Raw genomic sequence first — 16,338 nt, 5'->3', positions numbered from 1 at the left:
CGCAGGCGCAGTTGGACCGCCCTCTTCACGAAGTAAACAAGGGGGCGGGACTTCGAGCTCTCCCTGAAACGCCTACTTTCTTCTCCATGTTGTATACTGGCACGGAAGCCAAGGAGATGCCATTTTGCTCGAGGGCACGGCCAAAGCTGGGCAGCTGTGGCCATGTTAGTGCGGGGCAGTTCCATCCCTCTGCGGGGCGCGATAGCGAGGCCTTGGAAAAGAGGAACTGATAAAGGAAGAGAAGGTGAGAGAAACTGTACATCACAAGAGGCGCTGTGGGACTCGGTGTAACGGGTTGAAGCCGTCAGTGCTCCCGGGAACGAAGCAGTCCCAAAAGAATTCCTGAGTCACCATCGAGAGAAAACGGACTGAGCCGCCATACCGAAGCTGGGCAAACCGAAGCCAGAAAGGCTGCTATATTGAACCTTTGCCAGTCTTGGTGCTGATGGGGAATGGGGTCAGGGAAGGAGAGCCCAGATACAATATGGGCAGACGAAGCCAGGCTGCCCGCCATGTTTATTAATGGGTACTGCTTTCCTTCACTGCTGTAGAAGAGGTTGTTTATGGGTGAGGAACATCAGACCGCTTGCCTTTAGTTTATCGTCGTCCTGAGTGAGCATGTGCAAAGTAGCCATATTTCTTGGGGGCAAATCGAAATGGTCTCGGCTTGTTTCTGAGCAAGCAGAAGCCTTTCTTGTCATCTTTTTTATGGGCACCCCCCCCCCCCCCTTGTCTGCCACTGCGCCCTACTGTGGTCTGGATAAACCCCCTAGGTCGCGGCCGGCCGGTAAAAGGAGGCGGAGTGTGCGGCGTGGAGGTGGGCCAACCGGGCGGAAGTGACGCAGGCGCCGCCATGTCTTTTGAGGGCCGCGACGGCGCAGGGCCGGCCATGCTGGCTACGGGCACGTGAGTGGAGGCGGCGTTGTGAACCACGGTGTGGGGAGGATTTGGCCGTCCCGAGGCCGAGGGGCCCTGGGAGGGTGAGCGGCTCGCGGCAGGGGTATGGCCTGCGTACATCAGAGAGTAGAGGTCGCCCAGCGACCCTTCTCTGAGCGCTGGGAAGGGGTCGCCCGTGGGAACCGTCGTGTCTGACCCGCGGCAAAACCTAGACAGCCTTACTCTCCGGTCTGCAGACCCACTAGAGTCCTTATTTTGGTCGTGGACCCTGTTCACGGGGTCGGGGGGTGGTGGTCAGGTTGCCTTGGGGCGCCCCTCACCCGCACAAAGGCGGGACTTCCGGTCGTGACCCCGACTTGGGCGGGATTTCCTGTTTTCTTCCCAGAGATGTGGGTCTTCCCTAGATCCGGAGCGAGGTGGAGAAGAGTTTCAGCGATCGAGAAAGACCCCAGACCCTCACCGTGTCTTAGGTTCCGGGGTACATCCTCGAGTTCCTAACACCTTCGGGTGGGCAGGGCTTCCAGTTTGACAAGTGGATGGAGAAGGTGTTTCGCTAGTGTCGTTCATTCATTGTGGGACTCTTCTCGCCACTCACCTCCTCCGGGGGTCAGTCTCCCCACTTTCTCTCCTTTCCTCCTACCTCTGTACTCTCTTCACGTCACACTAAGAGGCCAATCACTTTATCTCTCTCCTCCCTCTCCTTGGGGCACAGGTCTCATCTCTTTCTCTTCTTCCCTTAGTCTGTTCCTCCATGGGGGTAGTCTTCCCCAATCTTTCAGCACCTTGGGGGCTACAGAAGCTAAAGGGAGGGAGGCTCCCCAGGTCTTGGCTCCTCCATTCCTAGGGACCACACTCCAGAGAGCCCAGGAGCCTTGGCAGAGGGGTCTGTGTGAGTTCCCCACCCCTTTTTGGCTGTGCCTCTTCTTTGAGTTCGGGGGAGGTCTCATGACCCGTTCACTCCCATTTCACTCTTTTCAGCCCTGTGTCCTGGGGCTACTCCAAAGTCTGGTTCAAAGAGTTTCATCCTGATGCCCTCTTCCAGGAAGCCCTTTCTTTAATTCCCTACATGTCATTAGGGGTCCAACAGAGTGACAGCCCCAGGCCTGGCATTACCAATCTGTGTGACCTTGGACCCGTCACTGCTCCTCTTTGAGCTTCAGTTTCCTCCTTCGTCAGATGGAGATGACATGAGGAGTATGTGTGAGGCACCGACCACCAGCACCTCCTGCTTTTGATGAATTCTGGGGTCCAGCCAACAGCAGTTTCAACCACAGTTCCACCCTTTCTAGCTGTGTGACTTCTGGCCAATGTCTTAAGCGCTCTGAGCCCCAATTTCCCTATCTGGATAAGGAGATCATAAATCTTCCCTCCTAAGGTAGGCAGGATGGCATTAGTGATTCAGAATGGGCTCTGGGGTCACACTGTCAGAGTCTACGTCCCTGCTGTCTCTCTCTTCAGCTATGTGACCTAGGTCGAGTGACTGAATTGCCTTGGGCCTTAGTTTACACCTGTAAAGTGAGTGATCAGTGGGTTGGTGTGAGGGTGGGATGAGAGACTGTGTATGACACAATCAGTTTCTACCTGGCATGTGGTTGGGGCTTGATAGTCCTCTTACTATAGCGTCTGTTAAGGGATGACAGTGGGCGTAGCCTCACCTGTGGCTTTCAGCAAGGGCTTTGCGGTAACAACTCCTACCTTGGTGGGTCAGTTAGGAAGGTGACATGACAAATGTGGAGTCACCTGCTCAGAGGTGGGGCTCAGGAAACAAATTGTGTGATCATGAGTTGCAAAGGGCCTGTGACTTGAATCCAAACTCCAGACTCTGTTCCCATCCACTGTCACCCTGGCGGGGTCTCTGTTGGAATCCCTCTAGTGATGGGTTGCACACTACCTCCCCAAGGAGGCTTCTGGGGTCTCAACAGCTCTGGCTAACCACTTTGGTTTATGGGGAAGAAAGGTACAGAGAGGGACAGTGAGTGGTCCAAGGTCACACAGCAAGTTGGAGACAGGCAGGGTGGGAACCCAGCCCCACTGCCCTGTGCTCTCCCCACCTTGTAAGGAGATGCATCCAGCAGATTGTCCACTTGGGGTAGGCCTGGCCTGGGGAGCTCACAGTCTGATGGAGGAGACAGACAGAGGTACAGCTGTCACAGGCTTGGGTGATGTGAGCTCTAAGGGAGGTAGTCCAGAGCATTGTGGGGGCCAGAGGAAGGCATCTGATCTGATCCTTGAAGGATGTCAGGGAAGATGTCCTAGAGAAACTGTCAGAACAGGGTCTTGTAGGAAGTACAGAAACTTCTTGGCGGGGCAGAAGGGGGGTTTCCAGGCACAGCAGCTCACTCATCATTTTCTGCGTTCATCCAACTTCGGCTCTGTGAGGCTTGGCATGTGCCAGCCGTGGCTAGGGGCTCAGAGATGGCAGTTCTGCCCTCAGGAGGCTCCCAGCTCTCCAGAGCAGTATGTGCTGAAATGGGGGTCCCTCTGGCATTGTGGGAGCCCAAAGGAGGGGCTTGGCTCACCTAGGGGTGGAATACCCTGATATGCAAAGGGTGAGTGGGAGATTTTTAATGAGGAACGAGAGACCCATATAGGAAGGCTGGAGGCCTCAGGTGCTCTGGTAGGGCTGGAGTAGACCCTATGGGTTGTGCTGTGGGAGTGGGGCCACACCACCCAGGGCTTCCATTGCCAAGCTGAGGCATGCCTTTAAAATCTGGTGTGTATTTGACATCGAAAACCCAAAACCCATTGCCTTCGAGTTGATTCCGACCCATAGCAACCCTAGAAGACAGAGAAGAACTTCCCCATAGGGTTTCCAATGAGCAGCTGGTAGATTTGAACTGTCGACATTTTGATTAGCAGCTGTATCACTTAGCCACTGCACCACCAGCGCCCCTTGACACCGAGAGTACATCTCAATTGGGACCAGCTGCATTCTTCGTCTTGTATAGCTGGCGGTTCCCATAGTGGACAGAGCAGATCCAATAGGAGAGTCTGGGGCTGTCGGGACAGGTGGGACAGATATGGAGATTTGGGGGGCAGGAGTGATGGGGCTGGGATTGAGGAGGGTGCCTTGAGGCCTGGCCCAGTGACCTTGTGGGCAGTGAGGCCATCCCCAGATGGAATCGATGAAGAGTAGTGGGTTTGGGGGAGGGTGCTGAGTGCAGCTGGATGAGCTAGGTAGGCGGGGTCTGAGTAGCTTCCAAGTGACAGCTGGATAGATGGGGTTGGAGCTGGGAAGTGCAGGTCTGGGCGCCTCACCTGAGCCCAGCTCTGCCCTGCTCTGCCCTACAGGGCGCGGATGGCGTCAGGGCGCCCAGAGGAGCTGTGGGAGGCTGTGGTAAGGGCTGCTGAGCGTTTCCGGGCTCGGACTGGCACGGAGCTGGTGCTGCTGACAGCTGCACCGCCCCTCCGCCCGGGCCCCTGCACCTATGCAGCCCATGGCCGGGGAGCCCTGGCTGAAGCCACCCGTCGCTGCCTCCACGACATCGCCCTGGCCCACGGGGTGGCCACTGCTGCCCGGCCCCCTGTGCCCCCACCATTGCCACAGCCATCCAGTCCTGTGCAGAGCCCACCCCAGCCAGCCCTGGCCAGGGAAGAGGACGAGGAGGATGAGGATGAGCCAACAGAGACAGAGACCTCCGGGGAGAGGCTGGGCATCAGCGATAATGGAGGTGAGAGGGTCCAGGGCCAGGGCTGGCCTAGCACACTGTTGGGCAAGCTCTTCTCACCCCAGCAGGTTTTCCACCAGCGGGACCTTGTTGTTTCTCAGCACTCATGATCTAGGGAAGCTGCAGCCTCAAGAGACGGGAAGCCCCACAGGCCTGCCCCTGGCTAACTGTGGGGTCTGGGCAAGTCATTTCTATCTAAGTTTCTGTTTCCTTACTCTGGTAATCTGGAGCCAGCTCAGCACTCCGAGGGGACACCAAGCACACTTGGCCCTTTTCTTGAGGGTTTGGGAGGATTGCCTCCTGAGCCGAGAGCATGAGTAGATCAGGAGTTGTTTCCATATCTGGGGAACCAAATGCCTGGGAGGCCAAAGAGGAGGAAGGGGTGTGACTAATAGCTGAGGCAGCCAGGGGAGGGGTCAGCCAGCTGTCTTAATGGGAATTTGAAGGTGGGAGGCTTCCCAGAGGCTGGGTTATAAGACTAGACCCTGAAGGGTTCTTAGGCATTTACAGGTGGCTCAGTAAATGAAAGCCGTGGCCTTCGAGTCTATTCCAACTCACGGTGACTCTATAGGACAGAGTAGAGCCCCCCCAATGGTTTCCAAGCCTGTAATCCTTAGGGGAGCAGATTGCCAGGTCTTTTCTCCCACAGAATGGCTGGAGCTTTCAAACCACTGTTGTTTCTGTTAGCAGCTGAGCATTTAACCACTGTACCATCAGGGCTCCTTTGCTCAATAAATAGGAGTTACTATTTCGTTATTATCGATTACCAATGCCTGGCCTCCTCACATCGCTAAAGAAAACCGTCATAGGGTTGAGGGAATATACTCTGGAGCTAGGCAGCCTAGGTTCATACCCCAGTGATGCTACTTTTTAGCTGTGGTACCTCGGGCAAGTGACTTAATCCCTCTGTGCTTCCAGGTCACCATTTGTGAAACGGGGATCATAATTGCCCTTGTTTTTACCTGAGAGTGTAACAGATAGAAAGAAGCTGGATTTATTTCTGCTGAGGACCAGGCAGATAGCCAGGAGAAGAGTGTTCTCAGGAGAGGGAACAGTAATCGCTGAAGCCCTGAGGCTTGAAAGGAACCAGCAAATGTAGAGAGCAGGGAGGCAGTGGTAGTGGCAGGAGTAGGAGGTGCATGGCATGCAGCGGGGACCCAACTGGCGCGAGCCTCTCGTGCCATCTGCAGGGCTCTTTGTGATGGACGAGGATGCCACCCTCCAGGACTTGCCACCCTTCTGTGAGTCGGACCCTGAGAGCACCGATGGTGAGTGTCCGAGGTTTCTTCCACCCCGAGGGGCTAGGACAAGGGCAGGGACAGAGCCTGAGGCCCACCCTCTCTTGCAGATGGCAGCCTGAGCGAGGAGACCCCTGCTGGCTCCACAACCTACTCGGTGCCCCCAGCCTCAGCCCTACCCACGCAGCAGTACGCCAAATCCCTGCCCGTGTCTGTGCCCATCTGGGCCTTCAAAGAGAAGAGGACAGAGGCACGGTCATCGGATGAGGAGAACGGGCAGGTGAGGGATGCATGGGAGAAGATGGAAGGGGGAGGCAAGTAAGAGGGGGAGCTGAAAATGCTCAGCCACCTCCTCCACAAAGCCCCTCAGGCATTGAACTCCAGCTCCTGGTGAGCCTTGAAATTCACGGGGCAAAAAGCTCCATGGATCCTCACAGCAACCTCACGAAGCCTGCAGTTGTAGCCACTGTAGCTTGATAATGTGTCTCCATGCTTTGTCTCGTCTCTGAGAACAGCTCCACTTTTAGAGCACCTGCTCTGGGCAGGACACCTGCCACACAGCATCTTGGCAACCCCCCAGATGGGGAAATTGAGGCTCAGGGGTCAGATCACCCCCTACTCCTACTCTTCACATTGCTGGTCTTTCCTGGGACTTTCCCACTCCCTTGTCCTCTTCCCAGACTGGCCTGGCCTGGGTGGGTCTTTGTTACCCATCACTGAAGTTCCCTGAAGCAGAAAGAAACCGAGGCATTGAGAGGACATGTGACTTCCGCGGGGTCTCAGCCTGTCAATGGCAGGCCTAGGATCAGAGCCCAGCTTCCCTTAGGAAGGAGCTGTAGGCTTTGCAGGAAGAGGCCTGGGTCCTCGTGGTCCTCCCTCCCTGATGACATCTCTCTGGGCCTCAGTGTCCTCATCTGCAAACTCATGGGCTGTCCCAAGGGCCCAGCAAGCCAGTGATGCTGGAAACCAAGGACACTGCCCGGTCCAGCTGCTGCTGTGGTTACTGCTTGCGATTTGCAGAGATGCAGTTAATTAAGTGAGCACTTGAGGCCCCGAGTGCTGGGTACCTGCGCTGGCCTCAGGGCAAGCTCGGGTCCCCTCTGCTGATGTCCACTCACATTCTGCTGTTGGGACGGCCACATTCCAGCTCAGTGTGACAGGAGGTATAATGGAGATAGCACTAGGCGCTGGGGCTGTGGGCAGATGGAATGGCAAGACAACTCCGGAAGTCTCCTATGAAGGAGGACATGAAGAGGGACCCTCCCTGTCCAGCTCAGGAGTGCCGATGACATGATACTTCACCTTCTGGAACAGTCACTGTGCTGATGGTCTCATTTTAGCCCTTGTAGGACCTCTGTATTACCCTGTTAACCCATTTTTCAGAGGTAGAGACTGAGGCTTAGTACAGTGAAACCTCTTGTGTAATGTGGCAGAGCCCTGAATGGAACATAGTTGAATCCCAAGCCCAAAGGCTTCAAGATCAGACCCCCTGGCTGCACTCAGCCCCAATGGTCAGCAGACAAAGGGCACCTCCATAGTGTTACAAGTTTATGAGAAGGTGGTCCCACAGCCGTGGCTGCCCAAAGCACCAGGTCAAGAAGGGGAGGAGGAGAGGCAGGAGGGCTTCTTGGGGGAGGTGGTGTCTGAGTCTCCCTGGGTGGCGCAAACGGCTTGAGCTTTACTAGGAACCTAAAGACTGACAGTTCGAACCCACCCAGTGGCACTGCAGAAAAAAGGCCTGGCAATCTGCTCCTGTAAAGATTACAGCCAAGAAAACCCTGTGGAGCTCAGTTCTATTCTGTAGTACGTGGGGTCACCATGAGTCGGAATCATCCCCAGGGTAACAGGTTTGGTTTGGGTTTGGTGTCTTAGTAGGACAGAAGCGTGAAGGGCATTCCTGGCAGTGGGCGTGGGGGCTGAGGGGGTTGGCGCAGCAAAGAGGCGAGTGAGAAAGGGCCCTTTTCTGTGCTGACACCACCTGGTGGCCTTCTCCGCAGCCCTCCTCGCCGGACCTGGACCGCATCGCGGCGAGCATGCGCGCGCTGGTGCTGCGGGAGGCCGAGGATACCCAGGTCTTTGGGGACCTGCCTCGGCCGCGGCTCAACACGAGCGACTTCCAGAAGCTGAAGCGGAAATACTGAGGCCGGTGCAGGCGCTGCCTGACTTGCGGCCGTCCCGCCCCACACTACACCCCCGCCCCGCCCCCGGGGCCCGTCAATCCGAGGCAGGTCCAGGACCGGCCTCCCCACGGCTCCTGGGGCCCCGGGACTGACCGTCCTTGCCAGTCCCCACCTAGTGACCGGGATGCCCTCCCAGCCCGCGTCCCCCTCCTGCGCCAAGGAAAGGGGGCCCGTCCAGTATCTTGATTTGGTCTGTCTCCCTTCGCGCAGCGACCGGTCCTTTCATTAAGGGATTGGCTGGCTCTCCTATCAGGGGTGTGGCTAGTTGCAAACACTCAGTGAGTCCATCCCGCCGTTTTCCGCCTAGCGACACAGCTTTGCTCGCTCGGCATGGGCTCCATCCCTGAAACAGCACAGTCAAACCCCAGGATTGGGCAGTGGTAATCTACCGCCTAGTGACAGGGCCGCTTCTTCATTTTTGATTGGCTCGAGCCATGTGAAGTGCTTGACCAATCTCCCGAGAGTTACCCTTTGTCTTTCGCGAGTTTTCCCATTTAACTGGTTCATGCCTACTGAGGGCATGGCCAAGCCCGCTTCCCGTGCCCTGGATTGGCCTGTGGTCTTCAATTTATGTTTTTTACACTACTGGGGCTGGGCTCGCCTTTGCCAAATCGTGATGATTTGTTCCTCTGGCTCCCTCAGGGGTGGTCCAATCTTGTTTCTACGTTCTGACACCTCCTCTCATTGGTTCCATCCCACAACAGCCTGCCAATCGAAGTCCGTTCTTGCGTCCAGGACGTTACCAGCTCCCACCCCTCTTCCCCCACCCCAAAGGTGCCTTAAAGGGCCCTCGTCCACCCAAGGTGGGGGGCAGGGGGCCTTACTCTCCGGCCCTGATGTGGAGGAGAGAGTGGGGTAATGGGTCGGACGTTAAGAGGGGGGGCTCTGAGATTAAAGAGTTTTACCTCTGCCAAATGAGTATGAGGTGTTTATTCAACGTGTTCTCAAGCTGAATCAGCATCTCACTGATTCCTACCGCAAAGCTGGGAGGTGGGGTAGTTGTCCCCATTTTACATACAAAGGAGTGGAAATTTACGGGGCTGGAGGGGCTTAGGATTTCGGGTCTCTGGCCGTGGAGCCCCAATCTCCTGGGGGATGAGTGTTAGGACCAGAGTGGTTTTAAGGAATCAGTCTCCTTAACTAGCTCACATATTGCCCAGCAAAGACAAGCACCTCCAGCTGCAGCCGGTAGTTTCCTACCACAAGAGGAGGGCTGGGGTTTATAAAGCAGGTAGAACCTGGTCGGAAGTTAGGACTCGATAAAGTAAACATGGAACCCCCATTTGCCAACGGACACCACCGGAGGAATGCTAGCAGACAACATTTAAAGATGGCTTACTAAAACCCTGATGCTTTTCTAAGCTATCTGCACGTATTAACTCCTTTGGTTTTCTATTAGACCCACGACGTGGAGACGATTATCCCCCACTTTATAGGTGACAAAACTGCAGCATCGAGGTTAAAGCAAGAGAACAATCTTTTAAGACTAGGGATGCTGTCGGGGGTACTGGGGTACTGACAACGAACTTCAAGTGGGGAAGAGAACTTCCCATTGTATCTACCTCCAGCAAAAGAAATACATAATTCAACATGGTACAGAAAAATCTGTGAACAGAGGACACACTCTCCCCTACTGGCCGGAGCCTAACATTGCGGCAAGAGAAAAAGAGCTGACGAGGAACCGCCCTATATCTGGGATGAGGCGGGGCTGCAGTGGTGGGAGGAACCAAGGCCCCGCCCCTCTCGGTGGAGCTAGTCATTTCCGTCCTCCGCGGAACTGAGAAATCGGCGGGCCGAGTTGTGGGCGGAACGCCTCTGGTAGGAATTCTCTGGTAGGAAGTGGCGCTTGAATCCGAACGGCGTGCACAGGTGAGAGTGGTGGTAGGGCGGGGGGCGCGCGCGATGCTCTCGGCTCTGGCTCTGGGAGTTTGGGATCCTGACTCGCGGCGGGAGGGAGCCAGGCGTCGTCGCCTGGGAAACAGCGCGAGCTGTTGGCCAGCGAAGGGGTGGGATTTCCGGAACAGAGGACATTCTTGTAGGAGGGTGGGGAACTGCTGTCAGTTCGGAGGAGGCGGGACTTCGAGGAAGTGTCAAGAGGCGGGACTTCCTGTGGGCCGAGCCGGCCTTCAGAAGGAACCAAAAAGGCGGGGTTTCCCACGAGCCAGGTAGGAGGATGGGCGGGGCTCAGACTTGCCATTCAAACTCGTGTACCTACTTGTCCCTAGGCCTCGTCCCAGGATGGCCGAGCTGGAGGCCCATGGTCGCCTGTGGCTCGAGAGTCCCCCTGGGGGGGCGCCTCCCATCTTCTTGCCCACGGACGGGCAAGCCCTCATCCTGGGTCGGGGACCTCTGACTCGAGTCACCGACCGGAAGTGTTCACGAAACCAAGGTGGGCGGGACCTGCGCCTTGGGGGTGTGGCCTGCGTCAGGGGACGGGAACACAGTCAAAGGGAAAGCAAGCCCCTAGGGAGGTAGCTTGGCTGCTAGGCTGAATTGCGTGGTGCAGGCAATGCTTAAGTTGGTAGATGACCTCTGGGGAGCACAGGAAGAGCAAGGTTGTGCCTGACGTGGAATTGGCCATACCCTTTTGGGGAGAGGGGATGGAGCCAATGCCAGGAAACTTGTCAGTGGGCAGAGAAGGATGCTCACAGGACACTGTGAAGGCCTGAAACAGGCCACGACCCTTGTCAAGAAAAGAACCGATCCTATGGAGAGAAGCATCCGTCCTGACCTTAGGCACGGATCAGAGGTCGCAGGCAACCCTAGGGCCTCAATCTGTCAAGGAATGAGCCAGTTGCATTCAAAAATAAACTATGCCTCCTACTCCGCTAAGGATGCTGGTAGCCCAATCCTGTCGCCCGAAGCTGGCCACGCCCCCATTAATCAGGGAACCAATCACACAAGGGTGCAAATCCTGACTCTGCCTCCTCACTCTCAGTGGAGCTGGTTGCAGACCCTGAGACCCGGACAGTGGCCGTGAAACAGGTACCAGGATCCCAACAAGGGGCAGCAAGACCTGGGGGAGGGGTAGGAGTTAGGGGAGGAAGCTCAACCCAGCAGGGAAAAGGTCCCATTGGAAAAATCTGATTCGCTAAGAGTGGAGGGGGTGTGGCCAATAAGGTTGACCCATGCAAGTGCTTCCCCACGGTGTGTGATTGGAGGAGGTTCCTGGTTGGGGCGCAGCCAGTTCCAGCTCCTCTCTCTTCCTCTGCAGCTGGGAGTCAACCCCTCAACTGCGGGGACGCAGGAGCTGAACCCGGGGTTGAAGGGCTCTCTGGGGGTGGGGGACACGCTGTATTTGGTCAACGGCCTCCACCCCCTGATCCTGCGCTGGGAAGAGGCCTGCACAGCAGGACCCCAGCCAGACACTCCACCCGGCACCCCTCCGGTGGACCCAGACGTGAAGGAGGGTACCGAGCAGCGGAAAAAGCGGATGCGGAAGTCATCCCCAGGCTGGGAAAGCTTCGAGAAGCTGCTGGTGTTCACGGCACCTGGGGTGAAGGCCCAGGGCAAGGTGAGGGCTAAGCTGAGCGCTGTGGGAGCCTCCACAGACTGAGGGCTCAACCTAAGTTTGCTGGGTGCTCTTTCTCAAGTCACTAGACCTCTCCTAGCCTCCACTTCCTCTTCTGCGAAATGGGCCTGGTGACAAATTCAGGAGTGGTTTTCAGCCATGGAGAAAACGGTGTACATCAACTTCTGCCTGACTCAGTAACTACATGGTGATCACGGTCATTTTCGCAGGAGCTATAGGGTCGCTATAACTTGGAATCCACTCGATGGCAACGGCTGGGGATTTGGGGGGTAGTTATTGGGTTGGGTGTGGTGTTTAGGACCATAGAGACTTGAGTTCAAACACCGTTCCCTCCACATTCCAGCAGAGGGCAGCTGCTTTGCTTCTCTGAGCCCCACCTCCCTCCTCAAATGATAAATCCATTAAAAGGATGTGGCAACAGCTAACACCCAAATAAAACTCAGCTCCTGTTCTTATTTTCATGATAATTAACTCTCTGAGGTGGAGGAGCCCAGAGGAAGAGGGTGGGCAAGATATTAACCCCCATTTTCAAGACTGGAAGACTGAGGGGCAGAGGAGGAATAAATTTAAAAAACCAAACCCGTTGCCTTTGAGTCAATTCTGACTCATAGTGATCTATAGGACAGAGCAGAACTGCCCCTTAAGGTTTCCAAGGAGCAGCTGGTGAATTTGAACTGCTGACTTTTTGGTTAGTAGCTGTAGCTCTTAATCACTGCACCACCAGGGCTCCAGAAGAGGAATGGGAACCAGTAAAGTTCCAATTTCAGGCTCTGCGCTCAGAGGATCCTCACTGCGCATGAGGCATGAGACATTTACGGTTTCTGTGGTTTGGTCTTCCCACCTGTAAAACGGGGATGGTAAGCATGCCTCCCTCGCAGGGCGGCTGTGAGTCAGCCTGTGAGCGAGGAGAACGAGGGGGATGACAGAGCTGCCGTTCCTCTTTCTCCCAATGCCAGGTGGCCAGCTTTGATCTGGATGGGACTCTCATCACCACACGCTCTGGGAAGGTCTTTCCCACCGGCCCCAGCGACTGGAAGTGAGAAGAGGGGAGGGAGAAAGGGACACCTGCATCCACTTCTGGGCCCCAGGTCACCCTTGCCACTTCCCCACCTGTCCTAGGATCTTGTACCCTGAGATTCCGCGGAAGCTCCGTGAGCTGGAAGCCGAGGGCTACAAGGTGTGTGTGTACGCACATACGCATGCAGCAGCCAGGCCTTGGTGAGGAGGGGCCCTGGGGACAGAGGCAACGGGTGACACCCATCTGCTCCCCAGCTGGTGATCTTCACCAACCAGATGGGCATCGGGCGCGGGAAGCTGCCAGCAGAGGAGTTCAAGGCCAAGGTGGAGGCTGTGGTGGAGAAGCTTGGTGTTCCTTTCCAGGTATGGCTGGAAGGGAGGCTAGGGGCCCTGTGGGGGTTTAGAAACCTGCGGAGAGGGATAGAGACCCAGGGAGAGAGGGAACAGAGGTCCAGAAAGAGAGGGGGGTGGAGATGCAGAGAGAGAGGAACAGAGACCCAGAGAGCCAGAGAGAGAGGGACAGAGACCCTGGGGTGAGAGGTTAGGCTGACAGATACCCATCATAAACTGCAAAGTCTGGGCACTGGGTGCTGTCCAGGGTTGGTGAGGGTTGGGATAGTATCCAGTGGGGCCCTGTACCCTCAAAGGATGCTGGGTGCTCAAGGAAGAGCTAAGGATGAGATCTGAGCCCCCTGCCACCCATAGGTTTTGGTGGCCACTCATGCTGGCTTGTACCGGAAACCAGTGACTGGCATGTGGGACCATCTGCAGGAGCAGGTAAGCTGCTGCCTTTCTCTGCCCGTCCTCAGGGTTGCTCTCCTTATCTTTCCAGCTCCTCACTCCCTGCCCGGCCTCCCCCTTCTTACTCCTCTTCTCATTTCTCTGGTATTCTTGCTCAGCTCTCATCACGTGGTTTTCTCCAGTTTTAGCTGTTACTCGTTCACTCATTCCTTCATTCATTCATGTTTACGTTTGTTCTGAAATTCAACATATTCTTCGGCTAGAGATATTTAGTGAGCAAGACAGACATGCCAGCCCCATCAGCCCTCACATCCCAGTGAGGCTGGCCAACTAAATGAAGCAAGGTAAAACCAGGGGTGTTATTCTAGCTCAGATGGTCAGGGAAGGCCTTTCTGAGCAGGTGACATATGAAGATCTAAACGAATAGAGAGAGAGAGCTATGGGGGTATCTGGAGCTTTCCAGGAGGAAGTAATAGCAAGTGCAAAGGCCCCGAGGCAGGAGTGGGCTTGGAGTATAAGAGGAACAGGGAGGAGGCCAGTGTGGCTGGAACTGAGTGGTCGAGGACAGGGGATGAAGGCAGAGAGGGAACTGAATAGAGAGTACCTGATGTGGGGATTGTGGAAGCCACCGTTAGGACTTTGCTTTGACTCAGGGAGGCAGGAGCCACAGGGGGTCTCTGAGCTGAAGCACAGGACGTAAGCGGTATTGAGCGCCTTTGTATGGGGAACACACCAGGAGTGAGGGCAGAAGTGGGGGGTGGTGCAAAGTGGTGGGATGGTGGTCTGAGAGATTGGCTATGGAACATGTAGGGTAAAAGATCAAACTAATACTTTAGACTGTTGATGCTTTAGGGGGAACAGAGGTGTAGGAATGGCTCCTTACTGCCTGCTGTCCATCCTCCTGTCCCCCCAGGCCAATGAGGGCATGCCCATCTCCATTGAGGATAGCCTCTTCGTCGGGGGTAAGGGCCTGGGAGCTTGGGGGAAATTGTGGACCCTGGGGCCCCCGCTGTCACCAGTTGCTGGTGGAGGCAGTATGTGTCCCCTGCTGTTTCAGACGCTGCTGGTCGCCCCGCAAACTGGGCCCCTGGGCGGAAGAAGAAAGACTTCTCTTGTGCAGACCGCTTGGTGAGGTCCCGCCCCCATTCTTGCCCTCTGGGCTCCCTGGCTCCCCCTCTTACCTTTGCCCTCACCCCCAGTTTGCCCTCAACCTCGATCTGACCTTCACCACACCCGAGGAGTTCTTTCTCAAGTGGCCTGCAGCCAGCTTTGAGCTCCCAGCTTTTGACCCGGTGAGGCCCACGTTCTGGTGGGAGGGGAGCCCTATGGGAATGGGCTGGGGTCTAATCCTTCCTGTCCGGCCCCCCAGAGGACCGTTGCCTCCTCAGGGCCTCTCTGCTTCCCTGAATCCAGCTCCCTTCTGAGCTCTGACTCTGAGGTGGTCGTCGCCGTGGGATTTCCTGGGGGTGAGATGCCCTGACCCCTGACCTCCGGGTGCCCCCAGCCCCTCTCCTGGTCCTAAGATACTTATAGTACACGCCCACCTCACAGCTGGGAAGTCTACCTTCCTCAAGAGGCATCTGGTGTCCGCTGGATACGTCCATGTGAACAGGGTACGCTCCTGTCAGCAGCACCAACTGAGTCAGTCACTATGCCCCATTATGTCTCTGGGGCGTCGCTTCCTTCCCCAGCCACTGCCTCCCTCCCTGACCTCTCTCCTCCTCTGCTCCCCTTGGGTCTCTGTTCTCTCTTCTCTCTGGGTCTCTGCCCCCCTGGGTCTCTGTCCCCCTCTGTCTGGATCTCTATGCCCCTTCCCTCTGGGTCCCTGGCTCCCTTCTCGCTAGGTATTCTGTCCTTCCCTGTCCATGACCTTCACTCTCGTGCCCCCCAGGACACCCTGGGTTCCTGGCAGCGCTGTGTGACCACCTGCGAGGCATCCCTAAAGCAGAAGAAGCGGGTAGTGATAGACAACACAAACCCAGATGCCCCGAGCCGAGCCAGGTACCAGGGTCCCACGGGAAACCTGACGTAGGGCAGGCCGGGGCCACCCTACTAGCCCAGTACCTTCCTGGCCCCGCAACAGGTACATCAAGTGTGCTCAAGACGCAGGCGTCCCTTGCCGCTGTTTTCTCTTCACTGCCACCCTGGAGCAGGCTCGCCACAACAACCGCGTGAGCACCCCACCCAGCCCGCCCCCAGCCCCGCCCCCGACCTTTCAGACTTGCCTAACCTCCCCCATCCGCAGTTCCGGGAGATGACCGGGTCCCCGCACGCTCTAGTCACCGACATGGTGATGTATAGCTACAGGTACGGGATAACCGGCTCGGCTTGGGGTGAGAGCCAGGCCCTCCCTGCCCCATCACCGTTCTCCCACCCCTCCCCGCCCCCTCACCGTCCTCCCCACCGCAGGAAGCAGTTCGAGGCGCCCACGCTGGCCGAGGGCTTCTCTCAGGTGCTGGAGATCCCATTCCGACTGCACCTGGCACCACAGCTGGAGCGACTGTACCGACAGTTCTCCGACGGCTGAGCTACTGCCCCTCGCCTTCACAATAAATGCTGTTTTTCTTCAAGCTGCCACCGTTTGCTGGGAAGGAGGGTGGTCAATCCAGCAATGGCTCAGTCATGCCTGGGGGGCTAGGGCAGCCCGGTGGCAGGAGAAGGGGGGGGCTGTCACAGACTCAGGTGGGGAGCCTTAAGCTGGGGGCCAACTTGGCCACCTCCACAGCCCACAGGTGTGAAACAGTTCAGACCTCAGAATGGGACCCTCAACCCTGAGACCCTTTGCTGCCTCCCTTAGGGCCCCATCAGTGGCAACCCCTGGCCTATTGTGGGCCCAACTGCTCCCCACACCCAACTAGCACCACACAGGCGGCTTTAGAGGAATTTCCCAGTGACCGAAAAGTGGGGACTGTGACTCAGCAGGAGCACCCTCTTCCCCCAGCCTTCCCGGGCTTTGAGACCCTTCCTATCCCACCCCATCTGTGTCATCTGGAGATGGGTCCATGTCTGAGTCCTGACTTCATGATGCTGAGCACACGTTGGTCTAGGAATTGATTCCTCTTTGG

General features: G+C 56.6%; 2 protein-coding genes across 11 annotated transcripts; both read left to right on the top strand.

Annotated features, from left to right (window-relative positions):
• Positions 1 to 2: 2 nt before the first annotated feature.
• AKT1S1 (AKT1 substrate 1) lies at positions 3 to 8,908 on the top strand. 10 transcript variants are annotated; one of them, XM_049900321.1, is made up of 6 exons: positions 3 to 244; positions 774 to 906; positions 4,189 to 4,568; positions 5,756 to 5,833; positions 5,914 to 6,083; positions 7,801 to 8,908. In XM_049900321.1, the coding sequence occupies exons 1-6, from the start codon at positions 163 to 165 to the stop codon at positions 7,942 to 7,944; spliced, it is 987 nt and encodes a 328-aa protein (XP_049756278.1). In that variant the 5' UTR covers positions 3 to 162; the 3' UTR covers positions 7,945 to 8,908. The 10 variants fall into 10 exon arrangements, with proteins under 10 accessions (XP_049756278.1, XP_049756288.1, XP_049756284.1 ...); XM_049900327.1 differs by lacking the exon at positions 3 to 244 and adding an exon at positions 1,283 to 2,272 and having other exon boundaries at positions 827 to 906; positions 7,801 to 8,907; XM_049900330.1 differs by lacking the exon at positions 3 to 244 and adding an exon at positions 2,074 to 2,272 and having other exon boundaries at positions 828 to 980; positions 7,801 to 8,907.
• An 827-nt stretch (positions 8,909 to 9,735) lies between these two features.
• On the top strand, positions 9,736 to 15,843 carry PNKP (polynucleotide kinase 3'-phosphatase). Its single transcript, XM_049900529.1, has 17 exons — positions 9,736 to 9,852; positions 10,209 to 10,372; positions 10,922 to 10,968; positions 11,198 to 11,497; positions 12,472 to 12,551; positions 12,635 to 12,692; positions 12,788 to 12,895; positions 13,238 to 13,309; positions 14,187 to 14,235; positions 14,331 to 14,401; positions 14,473 to 14,565; positions 14,643 to 14,739; positions 14,825 to 14,886; positions 15,165 to 15,274; positions 15,357 to 15,444; positions 15,519 to 15,580; positions 15,683 to 15,843. The coding sequence occupies exons 2-17, from the start codon at positions 10,222 to 10,224 to the stop codon at positions 15,798 to 15,800; spliced, it is 1,566 nt and encodes a 521-aa protein (XP_049756486.1). The 5' UTR covers positions 9,736 to 9,852; positions 10,209 to 10,221; the 3' UTR covers positions 15,801 to 15,843.
• The last annotated feature ends 495 nt before the right edge of the window (positions 15,844 to 16,338 follow it).

The sequence above is a fragment of the Elephas maximus genome, chromosome 11 (assembly GCF_024166365.1).
Source record: "Elephas maximus indicus isolate mEleMax1 chromosome 11, mEleMax1 primary haplotype, whole genome shotgun sequence".
Taxonomy (NCBI): domain Eukaryota; kingdom Metazoa; phylum Chordata; class Mammalia; order Proboscidea; family Elephantidae; genus Elephas; species Elephas maximus.
This window is presented reverse-complemented; position numbering and strand designations above follow the sequence as displayed.

Coding starts and splice junctions, on each gene's coding strand:
- PNKP (XM_049900529.1), top strand. CDS start 10,222: ATGGCCGAGCTGGAGGCCCATGGTCGCCTGTGGCTCGAGAGTCCCCCT. Junction 14,402..14,472: donor TCTCTTGTGCAGACCGCTTG/GTGAGGTCCCGC, acceptor CCTCACCCCCAG/TTTGCCCTCAACCTCGATCT. Junction 14,740..14,824: donor CGCCGTGGGATTTCCTGGGG/GTGAGATGCCCT, acceptor CCCACCTCACAG/CTGGGAAGTCTACCTTCCTC.
- AKT1S1 (XM_049900321.1), top strand. CDS start 163: ATGTTAGTGCGGGGCAGTTCCATCCCTCTGCGGGGCGCGATAGCGAGG. Junction 245..773: donor AACTGATAAAGGAAGAGAAG/GTGAGAGAAACT, acceptor TAAACCCCCTAG/GTCGCGGCCGGCCGGTAAAA. Junction 5,834..5,913: donor GGACCCTGAGAGCACCGATG/GTGAGTGTCCGA, acceptor CCTCTCTTGCAG/ATGGCAGCCTGAGCGAGGAG.